This window comes from Equus przewalskii, chromosome 9 (genome assembly GCF_037783145.1).
Source record: "Equus przewalskii isolate Varuska chromosome 9, EquPr2, whole genome shotgun sequence".
In the NCBI taxonomy this organism is placed as follows: domain Eukaryota; kingdom Metazoa; phylum Chordata; class Mammalia; order Perissodactyla; family Equidae; genus Equus; species Equus przewalskii.
In genome coordinates, this window is record NC_091839.1 from 24,965,709 (window position 1) to 24,989,078 (window position 23,370).

Sequence of the window (23,370 nt, forward strand, 5' to 3'; positions counted from 1 at the left end):
GGCCAATGTCATTTTAAACAGTCATTGGTGCGAAAGATACAGGTAGGGGTTGTCCTGTCAAAGTCAGTTTAAATGATCATGGGGAGGGTGGAGGGCAAGTAAATACCAACAGGCTTGATGTTCGGGTTTAAATACTTACTGGATTTAATCAGTGTCCACATGTGAGCACAGACCATCTGTTTTTGTAGTTATTTCCGCACTTGAACTTAACGGTAACTCCGAGTGAGTTGCCTGCAGCCGCCCTGAAGCTTCGTTTGCATGTAGAGTTCCCCCAGAGTCTCCTTTCTCTGGGGCCTTTTACACCACCCTTTTTATTTTAACATTTGATGCCACTTGTCATGAATGTCCTGGCGTTTCCAAATGCCCCACACTTCCTAACACTGATGGTAATTCATTTTAAGAAATCCTTTATATCTGTAAGCACACTTTTGCATTCCTAGTAGAAAAAGCAACCAGTCAGGCATGCATAAACAAGGCGGGCAGTTCTTCTTATGTCTGGCAAACGTGTGGGCATCAGGGTGGCTTTGATCCAGACATGCGGCATCAGTGTCATAGCTGTGGTTCTCTGATTCTCTTGCTCCCCTTTTGCGTGTTGGCCTCATCCTCAGGCTGGCTTCCCACGTGGTTTCATGGTGCTTTCCAGCAGCTCCTCTTGATTGTGCATATTCTCAGTCACATCCACGTGGAGATGGACCTCCTCCAGTCAATGACAAAGGAACCTAAGCTTCCTTCTGTTGGACTCACCCACGAACTAATCACTGTGACCAGAGAAGTGCCGTGTGTCCAGGTCTGGGCTCCTCCTCCTCTCTGAGACAGGAGCGTGGAGAGGGGATGGAAATGATTGCCCCAATGGGCCTGGAGCACCGTCCACCCTTGACGTGGGCTTGGGGTCAGTTCCACCCAGCTCACAATCTGGGAGAAGTGGGCTGATGCAGAGAAGGCAGCCCCAGTGTCGTTGTGCTATGGGGTTTAAAATCTGACACCTGTTCTGGCTGTTGTCATGAAGTGAGGTCTGCCACTTGTGACCTCTTCTTTGGGAAGTCTGTCATTGTCCTGGTCACCAGAAGGACCCCCAGCCCTGTCTGTCCTCTGTACCCCCTTAACCCAGCCACAGGGTGGGGGCAGGGCAGTGCGGGCCAGTCCCTGGGGCCAGGTAGAGGGGGCCCAGAGTGACTGCGAGGTCCCCCCTCACGTCTGCTTGTACTGATGTGGCTCATAGGCCTCCCTCCCCACTTCCATTCCTGTCCTCAAAGTAGATGTCACGCAGGCCACTTGCTGCGGGGTGGCTGGGAGGGGGGGGTGTACAGACTTGTAGTGACTAAATCCACAGGGGCACATGTGGCCGACCTTGTGAGAGTGATGACAAGTGTGACACGCATTTGGACGGAAGGCAAGTGAAGAGGAAGAGGATGGTGAGCCCCCAGCTGTGTGGCCCTGTGCAAGTTTCATCTGAGCCCTTGGTGCTGCGGGCTCCCCATCATCCCAATGAGGGTAATGATACCTCCAGAGTCCATTGATTGGCCAGGCGGGGATGGCAGAGCTGCTGTCACAAGTGGCCCCACAGGCACAGAGCCTTAGAGAACAAAGCCCCCACTCTTCCCTCTCCCTCCATGTCTGTCTCTGGCTGTCTCTCTGTCTCTCTCCCCTCCCTCTCCTTCTCCTCCCTCTTTCGTTCTTAAACAAAAAGATCCCAAACCCACTCCTGCCCAATCCACGCTCCATGGGGTCGTTTAGGACACAGGCTCCTTCCATGCCACTGCTATGCCGTCCCCAGAGACACTTGCCACCACGTGTTTGTTCCAACTGCAGCCCAGAGGGAGACGGCCTGGAGGCGGTAAGTCCACTCTCTTAGCACCTGGACACCAGTGGCCCACATCACTCCTGCCTCATTCCCTTGGCAGCTGGCTGCATCCACACTTTTGGGGGCTGGGAAGTGTCACCTAGGCTACGTCCTGTCATGTGGGATGACGTGGAGATGACATTGGGCTCCACTCTGACAGACCTGTTAAGTCAGATCGTGCAGTCAAGAAGGGGCACGAAAGACGGTCTTCCAATAAAATGGGCACATGGAAGCTTGTAACCTTCTAGGCCCTTCCGAGAGCTGAGAGGCGGGTCTTGTGCCAGCAGCGTCTGTCTCCACCTTCTCCTGTGCTTCCTCATCTCATCATCTGCGTCACCCCATGTCCACACTCTGCTGCATCTTCACCCCGACTCATGAGCCAAGACCCTGGGTCTCTCCCCTGGACCTTTCCATGCCCTGTCCAGTTCCCATAAGGCAGGAGAGGATGTGGGGGAGAGAGGAAGGAACCACAGCTCCTGATTCCCTCACCGCCACCTGGTCCCTGGGAGGTGGGAAGGGATGGGGTCACTGAGCCCTCAGACAGTGAAGCCCCAGGGGAGTTAGCAGAGGCCACTCGTTCAACAGCATCTGCTGAGTACCAGGTGCAGTTCCAGAAGCAGGCAGTGGAGGTCCAGCACCGAGCAAGTGAGTTCCGCCCGTGATGGAGCTTCTGTTCTACTGCAGGAGACAGACGCTAAATGAGGTAAATTAGGGTAAAATACGGTGTTGGGCCGCGGAGGAGAACAGAGCAGCAGAAGGCGATAGAGCTGGGTGAGGCCTGAGGTGGCTTTAGGTGGGTGGTCAGGAAGGCCTGGCTGTGGAGCGGACGCTGGACAGAGACTGAGTGAGGAGGAGAGTTCATCCCCAAGGGTCCCGGGGAAGTGATCGCAAATTCAACACCATTTTCATCAGGGGGTGGAGGGGGCACTTTATCCTGAATGTTAATGTGTATTGGATGCTTGGGGTGTGCCAAGGACTTGACACAAACGATGGTGTTTTCTTCACACCATCCAAATTGACAGATGGAAAGTGAGGCCTAGAGAGGCTCAGAGACCTGAGCAAGGTCACGGCCGGGAAATGAGGGTGCTGGGATTGGAGAGTGGGGCCACGTGGAGGCAGAGCCGGTGATGGCCAGCCCACGAATGCAGACTTCAGGAGACCCCCAGGAGGAAGGTAGATCATATTTTTATCATGTTAAATAATTTACTTGAGCCATCAAAATAATACTTGTAAAAAATTTGGAATGGAAGCTGGCACAGAGTAAGTGGTCAATAATCTTACTGAGTGTGTGCTGTTACTATTACTACAACGAGAAAAGATGCCCTCATTTGATAGATGAAGAAAAAGGGGCAGGATAAGGGAGCCAATAAGAACAAAGGCTCTGAAGCCAGACTGCCTGGGTTCAAATCCAGACTCTGACTTCACTTGCTCTGTGCCTTTGGGCAGGTTCTTAACCTCTCTGAAGCTCTATTTCCTCATTTGTGAAATAGGGGTAATACTAGTCCTCACCTTATGCATTGGTTGTGGGGAATAAATGAGTCTTTATTCCATAAAGACTACAGAACACAGGGTTGCCATAGACTGAATGTTTGTGTCCCCCTAGGAAACAATTTGGTCTCTGCCGCCGATTCCTGGCACAGGGCTCCTAAATCCCTTGGAATTTCCTCAGTGATAGGAGTGTCTTTTGTTCTAATGAGGTGACTCTGGGTGGGCTCCTGGATCAGGGCTGGTCACCAGAAAGACCAAGCTGTGATTAGAAGCGTGGGATTTTCAGTAACACAGCGCTGCCCCTCCCCCCACCCTATTCTCTAGAGAGGGGAGAGGGGCTGGAAATGGAGTTAACAATTCATCATGCTTACGTGAGGAAGCCTCCATAAAATCCCGATAGTACGGGGTTGGGAGAGCTTCCGGGTTGGCGAACACATCCACATTCTGAGAGGGTGGCACACCCCACCTCCACGGGGACAGAAGCTCCTGCACTCAGGACCCTCCCAGACCTCACTCTATGTACCTCTTCATCCAGCTGTTCATCTGAATCCTTTATCATATCCTTTTATAATAAACCGGTGATCTAGTAAGTAGAATGTTCCCCTGAGTTCTATGAGCCACTCTAGCAAATTAGTCGAACGCTAGGAGGGGGTTGTGGGAACCTCTGATTTATAGCCAGTTGGTCAGAAGCACAGGTGGCAACCTGGACTTGCAATTGGTGTCTGAAGTGGTGGGGACAGTCTCGTGGGACTGAGCCCTTAACCTGTGTGCTCTGATGCTATTTCCAGGTAGATAGTTGAGTTGAATTGTAGCACCCCCAGCTGGTGTCATAGAATTGCTTGGTGTGGGGGACCCCAACACATCTGGTGACCAGGAGAAGTGGGTGTTTTTCCTACTCATGCTAAACATACATACTTATGTATGTGATATACAGGCACAGCTCGTTTTGTTGCACTTTGCTTTATTGCACTTTTTATGAGACCCTCCAGCAGCAAAAAGATCACGAATCGCTGAAGCTCAGATGATGGTTAGCATGTTTTAACAATAAAGTATTTTTAAATTAAAGTATGTACTTTTTTTAAACAAAATGCCATTGCACACTTAATAGGCTACAGTATAGTGTAAACATAACTTTTATATGCACTGGGAAACCGACAAATTTGTGTGACTCACTTTATTGTGGCATTCACTTTACTGTGGTCTGGAACCGAACCTGTAATATCTCTGAGGAATGTCTGTACATATAATATATATGCTATAATATAATTATATATTATAATTGTAATATATCATGTTATCATATATTAATATATTATAACATACATTATATATTATATATAAGATGTATATAATAAGCTATATATACAATGAGATATATAATAGGATATATATAATAGATCTATATGAGACATATAACAAGATACAGCTTCTGTTTCTCAGGGACACCCTGAAAGCACGAGGTCCTGGCTTAAACATCACCCTCCCTGGTCTCCCTCTTTGAAACTGGAGCTCCCTCCCCTGCTCTGTTCCTCCCCCTAGTCGGTCTGGGTACCCACCTTCCCTCTCTCTCATCCGCCTCCCTCCCTGGAATGGGGGCCCAGCTTTGGGTTTACCCGTTTTGCTCACTGTTGTTTTGCAGGACTTAGAACGGAGCCTGGTGCACAGCAGGTGCCCAGTAAATGTTCGTTGAATGACGGAGTCAGCGGCAGGCACTCAATAAATGCTAGCTGACTGGATCATGAATAAGCAAGTGAGCTTCTGAGGTCCACCCCTTCCATTCTGACCTAACGTATTCCCCAGAGACTGGATCCGACCTGTGTCCCTCAGTCCCACATCCACAGCCCCCACAGGAAGGAACGGGTGAGCAGGCTTAGGATCAGCTGGTTTGAGTCATTTCAGCAGCTCTGGGACACAGGGGCTGCCCCGAGTGGTCTGGCACCTGCCCTGGGCACTGAGGGCAGGGGTAGTGGTTGGAGTGTGAGAGCCCCAAGGAGGAGGGAGTTGGCTGTGGCCTCTGGGTTGGTTTGCATTTGAAAAGTCCATTTACAGTGAGTACTTTCCCATCTCCAGGAATTAGCTAACCCTGGGAGGGGCGGTCCCTCCAGGGTCAACAAGGACCTGAGATGTCAAAACCTCAGAAAATAAAAGATACGGTTAATACACTGTCACCCCAGCCCCACCAATCTCCCCAATCCGGCCTCAGCTTGGGTGGCTGGACAAGGTTCCATGCCCGCTTTTGGTCAAGCGGCAGCCCCAGGACACTCAGGCTGGAGGGAAGTAGCCCTTCCACTCTTACCTGCCTGGACATTCCCCACTGTTGGAGACCCCACCAGACCCCCAGGAACCCAGCATCTGCCCCTCGCAGCCCAGGATTCCTGCCCTGGGAATGGTGGGACCAGGAGGTTGGGCCCCGAGCCACAGCTGCAGATATGGAGAGAGGAGGCTCTTCCCGCTGAAACCCGGGGAGGCAGCAAGCAGCCCTCGGGTGGGGGGTGGGGTGAGGCAGGAATCTCTGGGACGTTCCAGAATTACAGGAGGACAATCCTCTCTCAAATCCCAGGCTAATGCCGGACAGAGTTCTTGTGACAATAACGTGCTTCGAGTCAGGAAGGTGCCTTATCCAGCATAGGCCTCATCTACAGCCTGAAGATTTTATTTATTTTTTATTATTGATAATAGAGCTGTATTGTCAGTAATAAATAGTAAATAATAAATATAGTAATGGTGCTCTATTATTATCTATAATAAAATAAGATATTTATTAACAAATAAGTAATTGCTATCTAGAGTACTATTATCATCCCAGTTTTTCAGCTGAGGAAACCGAGGCTCAGAGCACTAATGCTTTGCTCGAGATCATGGAGCCGAAAAGCCAGACTTTTTATGTACTGTGTCTCCGTTTTCTAAATGGCACGGAATTCGAGATTTATTTACGAAATGCTGTTTGGGCCAGAACTGGACAGGCCACACAGACTACAGCGGGGGAAGCAGCAGGTTCGACCCCTGGTCTGCAGCCTGTGCAGGGTCGCGGAGTGATCAAGCGGGCTGTGGGGTCAGGGGATCTTGGGTTCAGTCGCTGGTTCTACCACTTACCAGGTGAGGGTGGCTGAGCTCCCTCCGCGGCGACTCCTTTGTAAAGTGGGGGTGACGCCCGACCTCGCGCAAAAGGTGGAGGTGATGGGCGAGCTCACAGACGTCCCGCTGGTCAGGATGGACTAAATGCAGCAACAAACTCCTAAGACCTGGGGCGTTAGTTATTCCAAGCTCCCTCCATCATCTTCAATCCACCGCTTCTGGAGTTGCCCTGGGGTCAGCATCCAGGCAGTGGGTGGAGGAAGGGCAAGCGGCAAAGTCCCAACTTCTTGTGGACGCCTCCCTCCCTTCACCCTCCCCAGGGGAGGAGCGGCCCACGCCCCCTCCTGGATGCAGGCGGGAAGTGCGTTCTCTGGCCGGCTGGCTCCGTCCCAGGACCAACGCTGCGCCATGGAGGCGGGAAGGAAAGTGAGGAGCTTCGGTGGCGCTGGCTCTCCCTGACACTCAATCAAAGCACGAGGTGAGTGCTCAGTTCATGCTTGCCAAACCATGTAGACGTAAGCTACAGTTATAAAAGGTTACGTTTCTAGCCATTTGGGGATATTATAGATTGAATGTGTTCCCGCAAAGGCATATGTTGAAGCCCGAACGCCCAGTAATTTCCCAATGTGACTGTATTTGAAGCTAGGACCTTTAAAGGGGTAATTGGGTTAAATGAGGTCATATTGGTGGGCCCTAATCCAATGGCTGGTGTCGTTAGAAGAGAGACGCCAGGGTGTACGCGGGCACAGGGGGACAACCACGTGAAGAGGGAGCAGGAAGACAGCCGTCTGCAAGGCAAGGAGAGGCGCCTCAGGGGAAACCAGCCCGGCTGACACCCTGACCTCAGAATTTTAGCCTCTAGAAACGTGAGAAAATAGATTTCTGTTGTTTAAGCCCTTCAGTCTGTGGTATCTTGCCATGGCAGCCCTAGAAAATGAATGCAGTGAGTGTGTAGACTGAGCTACGAAGAGGTCCCACCGGGCAAACCTTCCTGGCGTGAGACACCCAGATCGGGCGGTGAACAAGCAGCCACTAAACAGAGAATTGCGTTTATTCCATTCTCGATGAAGTGCCAGACACACCGATCACTCGTGGCTCCCAGAAGATGGGGTTCAGGACCAAGGACAGCGGCTGGTCTGAGCCACAACGAGGGCTGGAGATCAACAAAAGGATGGTGGGCAGGAGAGACCGAGGAGGAGCTGCCCCACCCCGGCATCCCTCCACCTGCACTGGAGAAGCCCACCCCAAGGGAACCACAGAAAGAAGCAAGAGACCAAACAGTGACTCTGCCAGAGTATGTTGAAGAAGAGTGTGGAATTCCCACCAATAACTGTTCGTTGATGGCTGAGGTTGGCAAACTTTCTGTGAAGGGCCAGATGGTAAATATTTTACGCTTTGTGGGCCACAGAAGCTCTGTCTCATATTCTTTTCATTTTATTTTACAACTCTTTCAAAATGTAAAAACCATTCTTACCTTTTGGGCCATGCAAAAGCAGGTCTGGCCGCTGGTCTAACCTTGGGCTGCTCTCTCCTGGGACCAGTGAAATTTGGGGGTCCTGGTGCAAAATGAAAATTGGTGCCCTTTCTTCTGAGATTATAAGGATTTTGAGATGGCGATGGCACAGCATGAAACCGAGTGTGGGCTCTGTGTGGTTGCACAGGTTGCACACCCACGAAGCAGGCCCTGCTGTGGCTTGTCCTCAGTGAATTCTCGGGAATGTGACACAAGCCTTTTGGGCATCTCTTGATGTCCCTAAGTTAACTCTAAAGAGAGAGCAGGCTGAAACTCGGCCTCAGTTGGTGGTTATCTGGGAGGAAGGCCTTCTCTACGTGCTGGGCCCGCCCCGAGGCACTTCCCTGGCCGTGTGGGTCTTCTGGTGGCAGGTGAGGTTCCCGATGCGCCTGAAGGCCTTGCCGCACGCCTTGCACTCGTAGGGCTTCTCCCCGGTGTGGATCCTCCGGTGTGCCGTGAGCGTGGGCTGGTGCCGGAAGGCCTTCCCACACTGCCCGCACTGATAGGGCTTCTCTCCCGTGTGGATCCGGCCGTGCTGGACCAGGGTGGACTTGCGCACGAAGGCCTTGCCGCACACGCCGCACTGGAAGGGCCTCTCGTCGCTGTGGACGGCCTGATGCTGGAACAGGAACGACACCTTCCGGAAGCTTCTCCCGCACTCGCTGCACCGGTAGGGCTTCTCGCCCGTGTGGATCCTCAGGTGGATGGAGAGGTGCGCCTTCTGGCTGAAGGTCTTGCCGCACTCCTTGCACGCGAAGGGCCGCTCCCCGGTGTGGGTCCGCCGGTGGACCGTGAGGTAGCCCTTCTGGCTGTAGGACTTCCCGCAGGCGCCGCACTGGAACGGCTTCTCGCCCGTGTGGCTGCGCCGGTGCACCACGAGCTGCACGTTCTGGTTGAAGGCCTTGCCGCACTCGGCGCAGCGGAAGGGCCTCTCGCCCGTGTGGATCCGCTCGTGCAGGATGAGGGCGGAGGACTTGGTGAAGCGCTTGCCGCACTGCCGGCACTGGTACGCCTTCTCGCCGGTGTGCGTCTTCTGGTGCTCCACCAGGGTCATGCTCTGCGCGAAGGCCTTGCCGCACTCGTAGCACTTGAAGGGCCGCTCGCCCGTGTGCGTGCGGTGGTGGTTGACCAGGTCGGATTTCTTGCGGAAGGCCTTCCCGCACACCCTGCACGGGTGGGGCCTGTCGCCTGCGGGGGCCCGCTGGTGCCCGAGCAGGGACGAGCGCTTGGTGAAGCGCTTGCCGCACACGTCGCAGGCGAAGGGCTTCTCCCCGGTGTGCAGGCGCTGGTGGTCCACCAGGTTGGTGATGAGGGTGAAGGCCTTGCCGCAGTCGCCGCACTTGTAGGGCCGCTCGCCCGTGTGCGTGCGCCGGTGCCCGACCAGCTGCATGTTCTGCACGAAGGCGCGGCCGCACTCGGCGCACCGGTACGGCCGCTCGCCCGTGTGGATGCGCTGGTGCACCGTGAGGTTGGCGCGCTGGCTGAAGGCCTTGCCGCACTCAGGGCACGTGAACGGCTTCTCGCCGGTGTGGACGCGCTGGTGCACGGCGAGGGTGGCGTTCCTGCGGAAGCGGCGCCCGCACTCGCCGCACGCGAACGGCTTGTCCTGGGCGTGTGCGCGCTGGTGCTGTGCCAGCTCAGTGCGCTGCGCAAAAGCCTCGCCGCACTCCCGGCACACGCAGGACTTCCCGCCGCCGGGGGCTTGCCGGGGGCTCTCCAAGCCGGGACACCGCGGGTCACACTGGTGGGGCCCCCTCTCTTCTGGAATTCCTGGCTGGGGGTCTCGGGGCCCGCACTCTGCAGGGGCGCTTCCTGAAGGTGTCCCGGCCTCTCCTGACGCAGAGCGCCAGGGGCAGCCCCCTCCCAGCCCTCCCAGGGCCAGCCTGGGGGGCGCTCCAGCAGGGACAGCCTCCTCTGGGCCGTCTGTCTCAGACCTGCACTCCAAATCTGAAAGAGACCGAAAACACGAATGTGACTCACACCACCTGCTCCTGGAGCTGGGAGAGGTGAGGGCTGGGGGCTGGGAAAGCAAAGAGAAGCCCCCTTAGGCACCTCCCAAGGGCTCTAGGCAAGGCCTGCGGCTATGGCCTGAATGTGCCCCCGCCCTCCACCTCCAAATTCCTATGTTGAAATCCTAACCCCTTAGTGATGGTATTAGGAGGTGAGGCCTTTGGGAGGTGATTAGGTCATAGGGGCAGAGTCCTCAACAATGCGATCGGTGCCCTTATAAAAGGGACCCTGCGGAGAACCCCCTCATCGCTTCCTTCATGTGAGGACACCAAGAAAACGGCTATGAACCAGGAGGAAGACCCTCCACCTCACCCAGCGAGCTCAGGTTCCGGAAGTTCTCCAGCATCACATCCTTGTACAAGTCCCTCTGAGCTGGCTCCAGCTGCTGCCACTCCTCCTGGGTGAAGTCCACAGCCACGTCTTTGAATGTCACCAACTCCTGCAATCACAAAGACGTCTGGTTCACCCAGGCCACCAGGCTGGGGGGAGCGTGGGAGGCGGGCACGCTGCTGGCTTCAGTGGGTCATCCCTGGAGGACCTTCCCAGCACCATCCGGGCACGTGGTAAGTGCTGTGACTGTGGTGACCATTATCATTACAGGGCTGGGGCTGATTTGGTTTGGGGTTTGAGGGCTGCGTTGGGGTCCCCAAGGCCATCCCCTGGTTTGATGATTCTCTACGAGGATTTGCAGGACTTGGCATAAAGTCATACTCACAGCCACCCCGCCCCAGGTGACAGAGACACAGGCCATGGAGGGGACTAGGGTGGACAGGGGCTCATGGGACTCTCTGGCCACCCAGGCTGAGCCACCCATGAGAGGATGACGGGACAACACTACTCACCAGGGCCTCGTCAGCCAGCAGCTGGGTGGCCATCCCTCCACTGCCTATGGTGACTGGGGGACAAGGGGCTGCTGGGGCTCTAGCAGAGGGAGAGAGAGAGGGGATAGTAAGAGACCAGGCCTAGTTCTGCCTCCTAGATGCACATGTGCACACGCACACACACACACACAGCAAACACAACTCCCCCCACCGCCCCGCCCTTCTCATCCATAGAAACACACAGAGACGCAGCAGATACACCACCTGGGCTCACAACCCAGACACTATCCCCACTGTGTGGCTGGGCAGGTGGGGAGTGGGGCACTTCTCCAGGCAGGATCAGCCCCAGGCCCACTCTACCTAGACACCCCCGCCAGGCTGTGGACCTAGGAGCCATTCAGGCCCAACTGATCGGGCCCCTGCCACTGCCCCAGGCCCCGCTTACACTTGGGGTCCAGCTCCACTACCAGAGGAAGAGGCCCCAGAGGACAAAGGTCCCGGGACAGGGAAATCAGTCCCAGCTACAAAACGTCCACCACACCCTCAACTGTCCCTTGCTGTGTCAGCTTCCTTGTCTGAGATGTAGGGTGGCCGCCATCCCTGACCCAGCTCATGGGGCTCTAGAGAGAACCAAGGCCTCTCTCCTCTGCGCTGACCCAGGCCTTGCCTGCAACTGTCCTTTGACACTTGTCACCCTGGGCTGGTGAACTGTGAGGCTGCAGAGGCCAGATACCTGGGTTTAAATCCCAGTTCTGCTGCTTACCCACTCTGTGACTTTGCACAAGTGACTCAACCTCTCTGTGCCTCAGTTTCCTCATCTGGAAAATGGGGATAAGGCATCCACCTCACAGGGTCACTATGAGGTTTCAACAAGATAGTGTAAGTAAATCCCTTTACAACACCTGCCGTGTGGTAAGGGATACAGAAATGCTTTATTATTATTGTTACTATTTTTTATTATCACCCTCTGTATATGTGACATTTCCCCCCACTAAACTGGGGTTCCCTTTAGTAGCCTTCATCCCAGCAACTTGCATAGGATTTGGCTCACAATAAACCCCCCTCCTTTTTTTATTGTGGTCAAATACATGTAACATGAAATTTACCATTTTAAAGTGCACAGTTCAGCAGCATTTAGCACATGCACAATATTGTGCAACCATCACCACTGTCTAGTTCCAGAACATTTCCATCACCCCAATGCAGCCCCTCCCCATGTACCCCTCCCCCCAGCCCTTGGCAACTACAAATCTGCTTTCGGTCTCCATGGATTTTTCTATTCCAGACGTTCCATACAAATGGAATCATACACTATGTGGCCCTCTGTGTCTGGCTTGTTACACTGAGCATGACGTTTTCGAGATTCATCCATGTGGTGGTGCGTATCAGTGCTCTGTTCCTTTCCATGGCTGCATAATACTCCATTGTATGACCATACCACCTTCACTTATCGATTCATCTGCTGATGGATATGTGGGTTGTTCCCACCTTTTGGCTATTGTGAATACGTGTGGTCCAGTATTTATTTAAGTCCCTGTCTTCAGTTCTTGGGGTATACACCTATGAGTAGAGTTGCTGGGTCATGTGGTAATTGTGTGTTCAACTTACTGAGGAATTGCCAAACTGATTTTCCACAGCAACAACAGGCCACTTTACATTACAAAAAGAAATTCTGGAAATACAAAGGTGGAGGGGAACAGGGCCTTTTAGGTCATCTGGAGCCAAGGGTCTGGCCCCACCTCGCTCAGATTCAGGGTCTGGGAACCTGCATTTCTAACTAGTCTCGCTTCCCACTAGTGACCCTGACATGGCTCCAGCTTCCCCTCAAACTCTTGTAATCACAAACCCCAATTGGTACAAAAAGAAAACTGAGCCCAGCAGCAACCCGTGGGTGTTTATTTCTAAATGATATACAAGTACACGATACAAAACGCCGTACGTTCATGATACATAACAGAGAACATCCTGTGTGTAAAATATGTGTACCCTGTATGCATGGGCTACAGCACTAAATACCGAGTACACAGGTATATAAGGCACACACACACAATATACCGTAAGTATATAGGTGCGCACACTCTAAAGACCACATATATGTGTATATGTGCTGTAATCACACACTAAATAGCATAGATACATGCATGTGAGGTGGATATGAACTGAAAGACGACATGTATGTAAGATGTATACACACTAAATGTCATATCCACATGTCATGAGGTCCAATCACACACAAAATACCACATCAACGTGTATATAAGATATATGTGACCTTATATCTGTGTGCTCCGGTACTAAATACCACGTATACCTGTATATGACGTGTAATCATGCACATTAGATGCCATAGATACATGTGTGTAAGATATGTGTAAACTGATTACACACATCACTGTTCTGAACACCACATGCATGGGCATAGACACTGTTTGCACACAACAAATACCATATATGCATGTCTATGAGGTGGATGAACACTAAATACCGGATACCCTTGTAAATAAGGTGTGTATATAGACATAGTAGGTACCGTATATACATGTACATAAGGTGTATATATAGATACTCACATTAAATACCGTAATTACACCTATACACTTTACTACACCAAATACCCTATATATGTACATACGCATACTCTACTATATACCATGTTTCATTGACTGTAAGAGCCCATCGATGGAAAGAAACCATGATTTTATCTCACTAAGGAAAAAAAAAATCTGCCGATTAAACCACAATATACCATCAGTGGTAAGACATATCCTAATTTCAGAGATGTTAAACTGAAAGAACTCGCATCCTAGAATTAAAGACTAAAGCTGAATCACTCTGCTCAGACTGGGCCGACCTACGGACACCAGCTCTAACATTCTCTGGCTGTGCCCCACCGGGTGGCCTGGCACACGCCCCACCCCGGAGGCCACTGTCTGGATCCACTCCCCAGTTGTATGACCCTGGGCAGGTCACTCAAGCTCTCAGTTTCCTCCTCTGTAAGGTTAGGGACATAGTACTGCTGCCTTACAGGGCTGTCGTGAGGATTAAGTGAATCAATGTAGCTAAAGACCTAGAATGGTGCCCAGCACAGGGCTTCCTAAGGGGTTATTAAGTCGCACTGTGGGGGCCTTTTCTTTTTTGTGCCTCAGTTTCCTCACCTGCAAAATGGGGAGAATCATAGTGGGTACCGGGTCGAGCGACTGTGAGGGTTTACTGAGCTAAGAGGGTGTCTCCAACGTCAGTATGCACAGCATCACCCACGGAGCTGGAGGAGCCACGGCCCCGGGGCCCATCCCTGCGAGTCTGCGTTGCCTTTCCGGGGCGGCCGGCGAATCTGCATCTCTGATAGCCCGAGGGACGGAGCCACCGCAGGGGTACACGTGACCGAAGCACCAGCTCAGCGCCCCGCCACTGCCAGGGCGGCGCCGCCGTTACTATTACCAAACAACAGCGAGAACAGGAGCAGCTCCAACGGCGGAGCCCCGCGGGCCCCCTCGCACATGTGCTGTCCCCGGACCCACTGTCTAGGCGGGGAAACTGAGGCACGGAGGGGAGGGGATTCAGAGCGCCCTCCGGGGTGCCCCCCCGCGATGCGGGGCGCGAGGTCCTCCCCCAGGACGGAAACGCGACCGACCAGAGAACCCGGCGGGCGGCGCGGACTCACCCGTGGCCACCGGGCGGCGGTGGGGCTCCGGCGGCGGTCGGGCTGGCGGGAGCGTGGTCTGCGCCTGCGCGGTACCGCTGCTCCCGCCCCGCCCCCGCGCCGCGCGAGACCACGCCCACCCCTCACTCCTGAATGTCTCCGCGCGACTTCAGAGCGAGAGGGGAAGGAGGAGGGAGGAGGAGGAGGGAGGAGGAGGAGGGAGGAGGAGGAGGGAGGAGGAGGAGGGAGGAGCAGGAGGGAGGAGGAGGAGGGAGGAGGGAAGAGGAGAGAGGGAGGGAAGAGAGAGGGGAGAGGAAAGGAAGGAGAGAGGAGAAGGAGGGGAAGCGGGGGAAGAAGAGAGGGAGGGGGAGGCAGGAAGCAAGGAAGAGAGGAAGGAGATGGAGGGGGCGAGGAAGAGAGCGGAGGAGGGAGGGAGAGGAAAGTGGGGAGGGGCTTGGAGAGCGGAGTGGTAGGGAAGAGAGGGGAGCGGGGAGAGGAAGGAGAGAGGAGAGGGAGGGGAGGTGCGGATAGGGAGGAGGAGAAGGGGTGGGAGAGAAGAGAGCCGAGGGGAGTAATGAGAGAAATGGAAAGAGGAGGGAAGGGACGTGGGGGAGGAGGGAAAGGGGAGAGAAGGAGGATGAAGGAGAAGGGGGTGGAGGAGAAGAGGGCGGCAGGAAAGGACGCGGTAGGAGGAGGGGGGAGGGAGGAGGGGGGAGGGAGAGGGAGGAGGAAGGGAAGGAAGAAGGGGAGCAGAGAGAGAGGAAAGAGAGAAGGTAGGAGGGGTGGGAGGGAGATTGTGTAGGGAAGGGGGGAGGACCGAGGAGGGGGAAGGAGGGGTAGGGGGAAGATGAGGGGATGGGGGAGGGAAGAAAGGGAAATCACATTCACGAGACTGAAAAGAACAAGTAGGTGATTGGTTAGAGCTGGTTGTGAACAGGAACTCTGGCACTGGGTCTGCCCGCGTTCAAATTCCACTGTGTCCTCTGACCGGTGTCCTAACTCTCTGAGTCTCGCTTCCTCGTCTGTACTGAGATTGCGAGTAAGGAAACCTCCCTATCAGGCTGTTGTGTGAGGTACACGAGTAGATTCGCGTAAAGTTCTTACAGCAAGGCCTGGGACCTAAAGCAGCGCTATCCAGTGGAACTTTCCGCGCTGATGGAAGTGTCCTGTGTCTGTGCCGTCCCATATGGTGGCCACTGCCTACATGTGGCTGTTGAGCACTTGACATGGCGGCTAGTGCAACCAAGGAACTGAGTGTCTAGCTGTGTTTAATTAAATTTTCGTAGTTACATGTGTCTACTAGCTACTGCATTGGATAAGATAAGCTTTGCTAACTGCAGCTGTGCGTATTCAACATAAGTTTGTTGTTCAAAACTAGCCGGGTCTTTCTGTCCCTCTTTAGTGTATGAATGAGCTGTCTTCCCCAGAAATTCAAGGTTCAAATGTCAAGATTCAGTCTTCAAGGCCAAACACAGGCTGACAGGAAGGCGCCAACCAGCAAGGCCACCTCCCCCTCCCCTACCTAAAACCCCAGATAAAAACCCCTGCCTTTTTCCTTTTGGGGATTGGATCTGAGTTCTAACTCCCATCTCCTCCTCTGGCTGCATTTCAATAATAGTAAACCTCTTTCCTTGCCTGATGCTCATGCCTGACATTTCTGTTATTGGCCCCACTGTGTGGCAGGTAAAAGAACCTGTGTTTATGTTCAGTAACAGATTAACCCTTTGAATTCTCGCCTTGTATCTATAAGATGTGCCCCTCACAATGGAAAACTTTCACAAAAACACCATTACTACTACTATTGTTTATTGAGTGTGTGCTATGTGCCAGGCCCCCTGAGAAACTCTTGACACACATATCATGTCATTTAACTGCAGGAGGAGAGATTTAGGTATAATAAATTTGGGAAAGGCCACAGGACAGGGCCAGCAAGATGGGGATAGCATGTGGTTGTGTTTTTGTCTTTACTTGGATCTGAGCTAGAAAGTTCTGGAGCTCACAAAGAAGGGATGGACAGAGCAGAATTCGCCTCCCCTGACAGCTGTGGCCACCACGCTGGGGGCGCGTGTGTGGTCCTTGGACTGGGGAATCTCACACTACCTCTTCCCATAAGCTGGTTATTTTCCTTTGCCCCTTTCTCTTCTCTTCCCATCCCCGCTCCATCTTTCCTTTTTCCTTTAAAAATTTTCTCATTTGGATATTAAAAATGGCCACATATTTTTTTTGCAGCTCTGGCTATCAAGAGCTGGACTCTTCCCACTCCTCGAATCTGGGCTGTCCTGTGGCTTGCGCTGACCAATAGAATTTGGTGGAAGTGGTTCTGTCAGATTTTGGAGGTTAGACCTTCCAATTCTGACCAATTCCAATGTGTGCATTTCCCCCACACCACCAAGCAGTTCTCCAATACCAGCTGGGTATTGGAGACACTATCTACTCAGAGATAGCATCAGTTAGCAACTAACAGATACACCTTTCCAGAACAGTTTTCCTACTGGCACTTCCACCTCAGGTGGGTAAGAATGTCTGTCTTAATTACTGCCTGGTCCGTCAAGGGGGGAGTGGCTGTGTGCTCCTAACTTTTTTGATCTTCACTACATGGAAGAATCCCAAGGGGAGGGGTGGGTAGAGACTGTCCATTGTTCTCCAGCATCTTGTCTCCACTCCTTCCGTAGTGATAGAACCCTAGGTTTTAGCTGTGTTGCCCAGGCTCCCTTGCAGTTGGTGGCCATGTGACTAGGTTCTGACCAATGATGTGCAAGTGGCAGCATCAAATGAGAGCTCCCTGGAGGTGGATGGCTGCTTTCAGATTCTGGTTTTGCCACTACCCTCGTAAGGAGCCTGGGGAAAGTGACTACATTTCTCTGTGCCTCAGTTTCCTCATCTGTATAATAAGGATAAGGATAGTATCTACCTGATAGTGTTGTTGTGACGAACAAATGAAGTAATACAGGGAAGCATTTAGAGCCGGTCTTGGCACATAGGAGGGTCTGTGATGTGTCGTCATTAGCATTACAATAATTTCATTATCTCTTCCTAAGGTTGATGTGAGGTTTAAGTGCCACCGTCCTCCGTGCCTATTTTCAGAACAAGTTTCCCTGGGATTTATTGGTCTCCTGAGACCAGGGAGAAATATTAGGAGGAAATTACAGCCATCCATCTCCCACCAGCACCACCACCCCAGGGGGCTCGATAGATTTTCCATCTCCTTTATCATAGATACTCATTTACCCAATAAATATTTCCCGAGGCATGAAAATTCATAGGGGGAATTTTCCTTTTGCCAAAATTTCTTTAAAAAGCTGCTTACAGGGAATGTGGATGTTTATTTGTAGGCGATCACCTGCTTTACAGAAAGACTGAGAGGTGGGAAGAAGTGGAGGAGGAGAGGCAGGTATGAAGTTGGCATTTTCTCACTGCCGAAGTCAATGTAGCACAGGGAGGTTGCTGTGAGCAGAAGTGTGTGGAAAGGGGGAGGAGAGATTTGGGGCAAGAAGGAGTGTGTGATTTTTTTCCTTTTCCCCTGAGTGGTGGGGGAGAGGCTGTTCTAAGAAATAAGAAGGTGGATGCCTAATATATGAACACCTAGCGTTTCTGCATCCTCTGATGAGCAGGAATCTCAAGAGATGAGAGACTTCGGGGTGAGCGGGAGTCATTCATTCAACAAATATCTGAGCACCTACTCTGTGCCAGGCTCTGTCCCCAGGACTGGGAATCCAGCAGTGAGTGAACCAAGCCCCTTGTCTTAGGGAGCCACCACCGCTAATCTCTGAGTGTGATCAGAGGTAGTAAGGCGGAGAGGGAAGGGGGAGGCTACTGCAGCTTGGGCAGTCAGGGAACCGTCTCTAAGAAGGTGACATTGGAGCAGAGCCCTGCTCAGAAAAGAGAAGACAGCTGGATGGTTGTCCGGGGCAAGCAAATTCTCCCCAGTGTCCACTGGAGCCTTGCTTGGAAGATAGGAAGAACTGGAAACACCCAAGGTCCGTACTTAGAAGGTTGGCTAGTAGGTTAGGATTCAGCTCGGTAGGGGATGGGGAGGAAGGGTTGAATATAGTGATATGGGAGGAGCTCAGAGTCACAGTACTAAATGAAAAAACAAACAACAATTGAGTATTTTTTGTGCACTCTCATTTGTGTTTTTAAAAAGTATATATAGGTATGCTTTTGTATATATAGCTAATATGTATAACCATATATTTATATGTAGAAAAAGTATATGAAGAAACAGTACTACTTCTGTACAGTGGGTAATCTATTGAGACCCTTCCATGAAAGTTGGTAAATAGCTGTTGGCTGAAGCTCCCTGAAGCCCCCTGCTCCTGCTGCCTTGTCCCCTCCTTTGTATCACCAAAAGGATGCTAGCTGTTGGTGATTAAAGTAGTTAGACTGGCTCCTACTTCTGTACAGGTTGCTAATTTATTGACGTGCTTCAGTAGGAGAGAGAGCAGAATGTACTTACTCTATCTTAACTGGAACTAGGACCCTCCTGATGCTTTTTAAATAGTAAGGATGAAATACTTCAAGCCTAAAGGACAGTATAGAGAATAAGACAACTGGCCTCCCACCTATTTACCACTCAGAACTATTTGATTTTTTTAAAGTATGGAGGTACATGATTTTGGTTTTAAAAAGAAATTTTAAGCCACCGTACATCTATGTCAATATTATATCCCAGATCTTTATGCATTCATTTTATCCTAGCCCTTTAAAAAATTTACCTAATTTTCCACTTTATTTATTATTCATTTAAGAGCTTATTTGATACAAAACTCGAAAGGGACAAAAGAATCTATGACAAAAAGCAAGGATCTCTTCATCTTCCAACACTGGATTCCCTTCTGGCAACCACAATTATCTGTTTCTTTTGAAGCCGTCAAGAAATGGTGTATGCATTCACAGACACACACACACACGCATCTCTTCTGATCCTGACAGGGCCAGCCAACAAGGAAATCAGACGGTGGGACTGTCTTTCCCATCACTGGTGGTCTAGATCTGCAGAAGGGTGATATGGGTTTCCATGGGAATCAACCATCTCTCTGGATAGAAAGAAAAGACAGATTGGCTTCCCAAGAATGGCCCTGGGATCCTCTCTGAGAAGGGGACTCCTGCAGAGACCCAGGGCAAAGACGGAACAAAGTTGGTGCTGCCAGCCATCCCCAGCCCCCTCCCTAGGGAGTGTGCAAGCCCTGGGGTGAGGCTGGGAAGGGGAGGGCTGTCACTCCTGGTGTTGAGAAACCTTCAAAAATAGGCTGCGCCATGGCGTAGGACGGGGGCAGGCTTTAGAGCCAGTCAATCTCCAGCCTGAGTCACGACTCTGCTATTCACTGGCTGTGTGAGCAGGTAATTCGGTTTCATAGCTATCTGAAGGGTGGCTGCCGTGCCAGGCGCTGAGAATCAGGGATGAGCAAGACAATTCACATCTCACCTCTCAGAGGGGGACTTGCTTACCTTCTCTGAATCCCTCTTTGAAAGTTATTTTATTTCTTGACAGTTAATAAGTCAATACATTTTCTTTGTCAAAGGTCAAAGCATATTGATAAAGAAAGGTTTCCTGCTGATCTCACTTCGTCAACCCCAGTCTCTGCTCTAGAGGTGAGTGATGGTTGTGGATTTGGGGTATGCTGGGAGGGCACTTTTTCTTTTCATTTACTAGCATATCTGTGCCTATAGAAACAGACGTAATTTGTGTGTGCATATCTGGGAATGCATTGATTCTGAGCACACTTTCCTTATCCATAGAATGAGCCTGGCTAATATTACCCATCCTATAGTAACAATGCTGAATGTGTATCAGCCACTTACTATGAGATATGCATTATTGTTATTGAATAAGATGTGATAATTAAATCATATGTATACATCATATTTCATATATATCATATGTCATATATATTTCATTGATGCAAAGGTGCACTTTTTATTTTTTTACATTCTAACGTCTCTGACATTGAACTATGTCTTACAATTGTCAATATCTTTGGATTTTTTCAGTTTTTTTCTTTTTAAGATTCCAACTATTTCTTTTATAAGCAAAACTGTCACATTCATGGCATACCAAAGTCAGGAAGAAAAGTTAGTTTGCACGCTGAGATTCACCAAATATAACAGGGCCGTCCTGTCTAGTCCTGGTCGCCAAATAATAAGACGTTTCCTGTAAGCCTGTAATCTTAAGCAAAAACATCTGTATCTCTGAGTTTTGCCATGCTGAGATTTGAAGATATGTTATGAAATTTCTGGCTGTGATAATTATTTAATAAAACTACTGGTTTTTCATCATGAATGAACAAATGCAACCTTGATAAACTTGGTAATCTGTGAGCTTTTTCTTTGAAATAACTTTTGTGTTTTAAATTTGGCAAACCTTTACGTATGCATCTATGCATCCATAGAAAATATCTGACATTGTTTTATTTGTTGTTGAGTTTTCATGTAAGTGATGTCAGACTACATCTGTGGTTCTGCAAATTGCTTTTCTCCAAGCAATGATGTGTCTTGGAGACCTTTCCGTATCAGTCCACAAAGATCTATTTTGTTCTGTAAAATGAGGATAATAACGTTACCGAACAGACGGCATCTTGGTGAGGACACAACAAGCTATCAATAAGTGTTCCAGTACCTGATTTATCAGATTCTGTGTTTAGAATGTTAACTCTGCAGGAAAGCAGGGGTGGGGAGGGGGCAAGGGCATTTCCTTCTCTAAGCAGACTTGGCAATTCACTGCCTTTTTAGGATTTCACCCCAGGCACCCCAAGTGACTGGATACTTCAAGGTTCTAGGCAAGTAGGTGAGTTTTCTCACTTCAAACATCCTTCTTTTTTCCCACAGAATAAACTGAAGAATTTTCAGTGTTAGTGAAACAACAAGGTCTTCGGCAACAAATTGCCCTTGGTTAAATCCTGACTGTGCCATTTACAAGTTGAATTTGGGCTTCTCCCAAGGAGTCTGAAGCTCCCAAATTATCACTGTTTGGAAATAACCTAAATGTCTGCCAGTTGGGATAATGACCACAATAACTAGATGCATCCACACAGTGGGATTAATTTCCTGCAGTTGTTAAAAGAATGAAGCAGCTTCTTATCCTTGTGGGATGATCTTTACTGACAAGTTTCCCTGGTTAGTGCCATACAACCCTGCCTTCTGGATTGCAGCCAATGGCCTGGAGGAGGGAACAAAGGGTCACCTGCTCATGGAGTGGCCTCATGGCAGACTCTTGCTCAGCAGGGACCCCGTGATCATGATGACTCAACTGGGAAGATCATGGGCTGCTTCCAGCCAACTGATGTGCTTGGTTCAGGTCACTCATCTTTCAATTTAATGAGTTGCCAACATTAAGACATTGGGATATTTTACATTTACAAACACTACCTTTTATTCATTCAACCCTTCAAAAGAAATTCATAGGACATCTGGTTAAAAAAATGTTCTAGGTGCTGGAGGCTCAGGGATGAATTAGAAACACATAGTCCCTACCTGCATGGAGCTTAAATTCTAGAAGATGAGTCAGACAATAAGCAAGAAAAATATATATAATGTAATGAGCTTCATCTTCTTTAGAGAATTTGGAATATCAAAACCCAGTAGGGGTCCAGCCCCGGTGGCCTCGTGGTTAAGTTCAGTGTGCTCTGCTTCAGCAGCCCACGTTCAGTTCCCAGGAGTGGACCTATACCACTCGTCTGTCAGTGGCCATGCTGTGACATGGGCTCACATACAAAAAAGAGGAAGATTGGCAACAGTTGTTAGCTCAAGGCAAATCTTCCTCAGCAAAAACAAAAAATCCCCTGTGGGCTAACAACTCTATGAAAAGAGAGAAAGTAGGTAAGAGCCGGATTATAGTGACTCTAGCTGATCAAAGAGGTCATGTCAGAGCCTCAAAGTCTCCTGCCATTTGAAGAGGTGTGGAAATCATCCTCTTAGGGGAAGGGGATATGCTTCAGGCATCCTGGGTCTCCCCTACAATGTCCAGCACATAATGAGTGCTTTATGAATGTCTGTCTCTTGAGTGATAGGAGCAGCTGTGGCTTCCCTGGCGACCAGATCTTTGGGAAGAACAAACATGTTAATTCATTCCTTCAGTCAACAATCCCAGAGTGGTTGGATTTTATGCTAGGAACTCAATTCTTGAAAACCTTGCACAATTCAAACCCCACGTAATTCAAGAATAATCCTAACAAAAGATGGTTGGCATGTCTCTTCATCAGCTGAAGTGATACTGAAATAACAAATACACTTTACAATTTACACGAGTGATCACATTCGAAAGTATGAAGTTTTGAGGGATTTTTAAATCGCAAGGCATCTTGTCATTTCAAAAACTGCCACCCAAAGCTCACAATTTCACATGTTTATAATTCAAGTTATCATAAAATATAGCCATGCTGTATTTATATAAATCTACATTAATAACCTTCTTGTGACCCCACCTTGCAACATAAAAACTAGGGCCTTACCAATAACTCGCATATACCTATGTAGCTCCTCCCTGTTTCCTTCAACCCAAGATGACCAACAGCTTGAATCCTGGGCACGTCTATAGCTTGTTTTCCTTTTTGTGTGTTATTTTCCTCAGAGATGTTTTGGAAACTCCCTGTTAATAATTCAAGTCAGGTTGTAGCCAGGTCCTGCTGTCTTAAGAGCCAAAGCTGCCTCTTAAAAATGACCCTGCAGTTTTTGCCCTCATCTGCTTTCATCCCACGCTCGCCACAGCCCAGAGAGCTTTGTTTCCAGGCAACATCAAGGCTTTTCCCAGGCGGATAGGTTTTTTGTTTTTTGTTTTTTTTTTTTGAAAAAAAGAGGAGCGAGCGAAAGCTCTCAGTTAGTCAGACCAGAGATTCAGCACCACGGACAGCACAGACTGGAACGGTTCAGCACCGCGGACAGGTCTGGCTGAAAGGTTCAGCACCGCGGACAGTACTAGGAGCCTACTTTTACTGCTGCCTCTCTAGGTGGGTGTGCTCTTCTGAGCCGATTCCTGAGCCCACTCTCC

At 50.4% G+C, this 23,370-nt stretch overlaps 2 protein-coding genes across 6 annotated transcripts in view; one reads left to right on the top strand and one right to left on the bottom strand.

Annotated features, from left to right (window-relative positions):
• Nucleotides 1-7,436: 7,436 nt before the first annotated feature.
• On the bottom strand, nucleotides 7,437-15,162 carry LOC103556500 (zinc finger protein 135). 2 transcript variants are annotated; one of them, XM_008528647.2, is made up of 4 exons: nucleotides 14,409-15,162; nucleotides 10,769-10,847; nucleotides 10,239-10,365; nucleotides 7,437-9,863 (listed from the first exon to the last, which is right to left on the bottom strand). In XM_008528647.2, exons 2-4 carry the CDS (start codon nucleotides 10,799-10,801, stop codon nucleotides 8,230-8,232), a joined length of 1,794 nt encoding a protein of 597 aa, XP_008526869.1. In that variant the 5' UTR covers nucleotides 10,802-10,847; nucleotides 14,409-15,162; the 3' UTR covers nucleotides 7,437-8,229. The 2 variants fall into 2 exon arrangements, with proteins under 2 accessions (XP_008526869.1, XP_070414744.1); XM_070558643.1 differs by lacking the exon at nucleotides 10,769-10,847 and having other exon boundaries at nucleotides 14,409-15,079.
• Nucleotides 15,143-23,370, top strand: part of SMIM17 (small integral membrane protein 17) — a 29,419-nt gene continuing 21,191 nt past the window's right edge. Inside the window, exons 1-2 of one of the 4 annotated variants that reach the window (XM_070558687.1) lie at nucleotides 15,143-15,160; nucleotides 19,910-19,979. The gene's annotated coding sequence lies outside the window, so the exon portion shown is untranslated. Of the gene's footprint in view, nucleotides 15,161-18,199; nucleotides 18,365-19,661; nucleotides 19,728-19,909; nucleotides 19,980-23,370 lie in introns of those variants that run through there. The other 3 variants (XM_070558689.1, XM_070558691.1, XM_070558688.1) reach the window with 3 other exon arrangements.

Bases quoted from the DNA above. Each gene is read 5' to 3' on its own strand.
- LOC103556500 (XM_008528647.2), bottom strand. From the start codon at position 10,801: ATGGCCACCCAGCTGCTGGCTGACGAGGCCCTG. The intron at 10,366-10,768 runs GTGAGTAGTGTT...TTGTGATTGCAG, and splicing joins TGCTGGCTGACGAGGCCCTG to GAGTTGGTGACATTCAAAGA. The intron at 9,864-10,238 runs GTGAGGTGGAGG...GGTCTCTTTCAG, and splicing joins CCGGAACCTGAGCTCGCTGG to ATTTGGAGTGCAGGTCTGAG.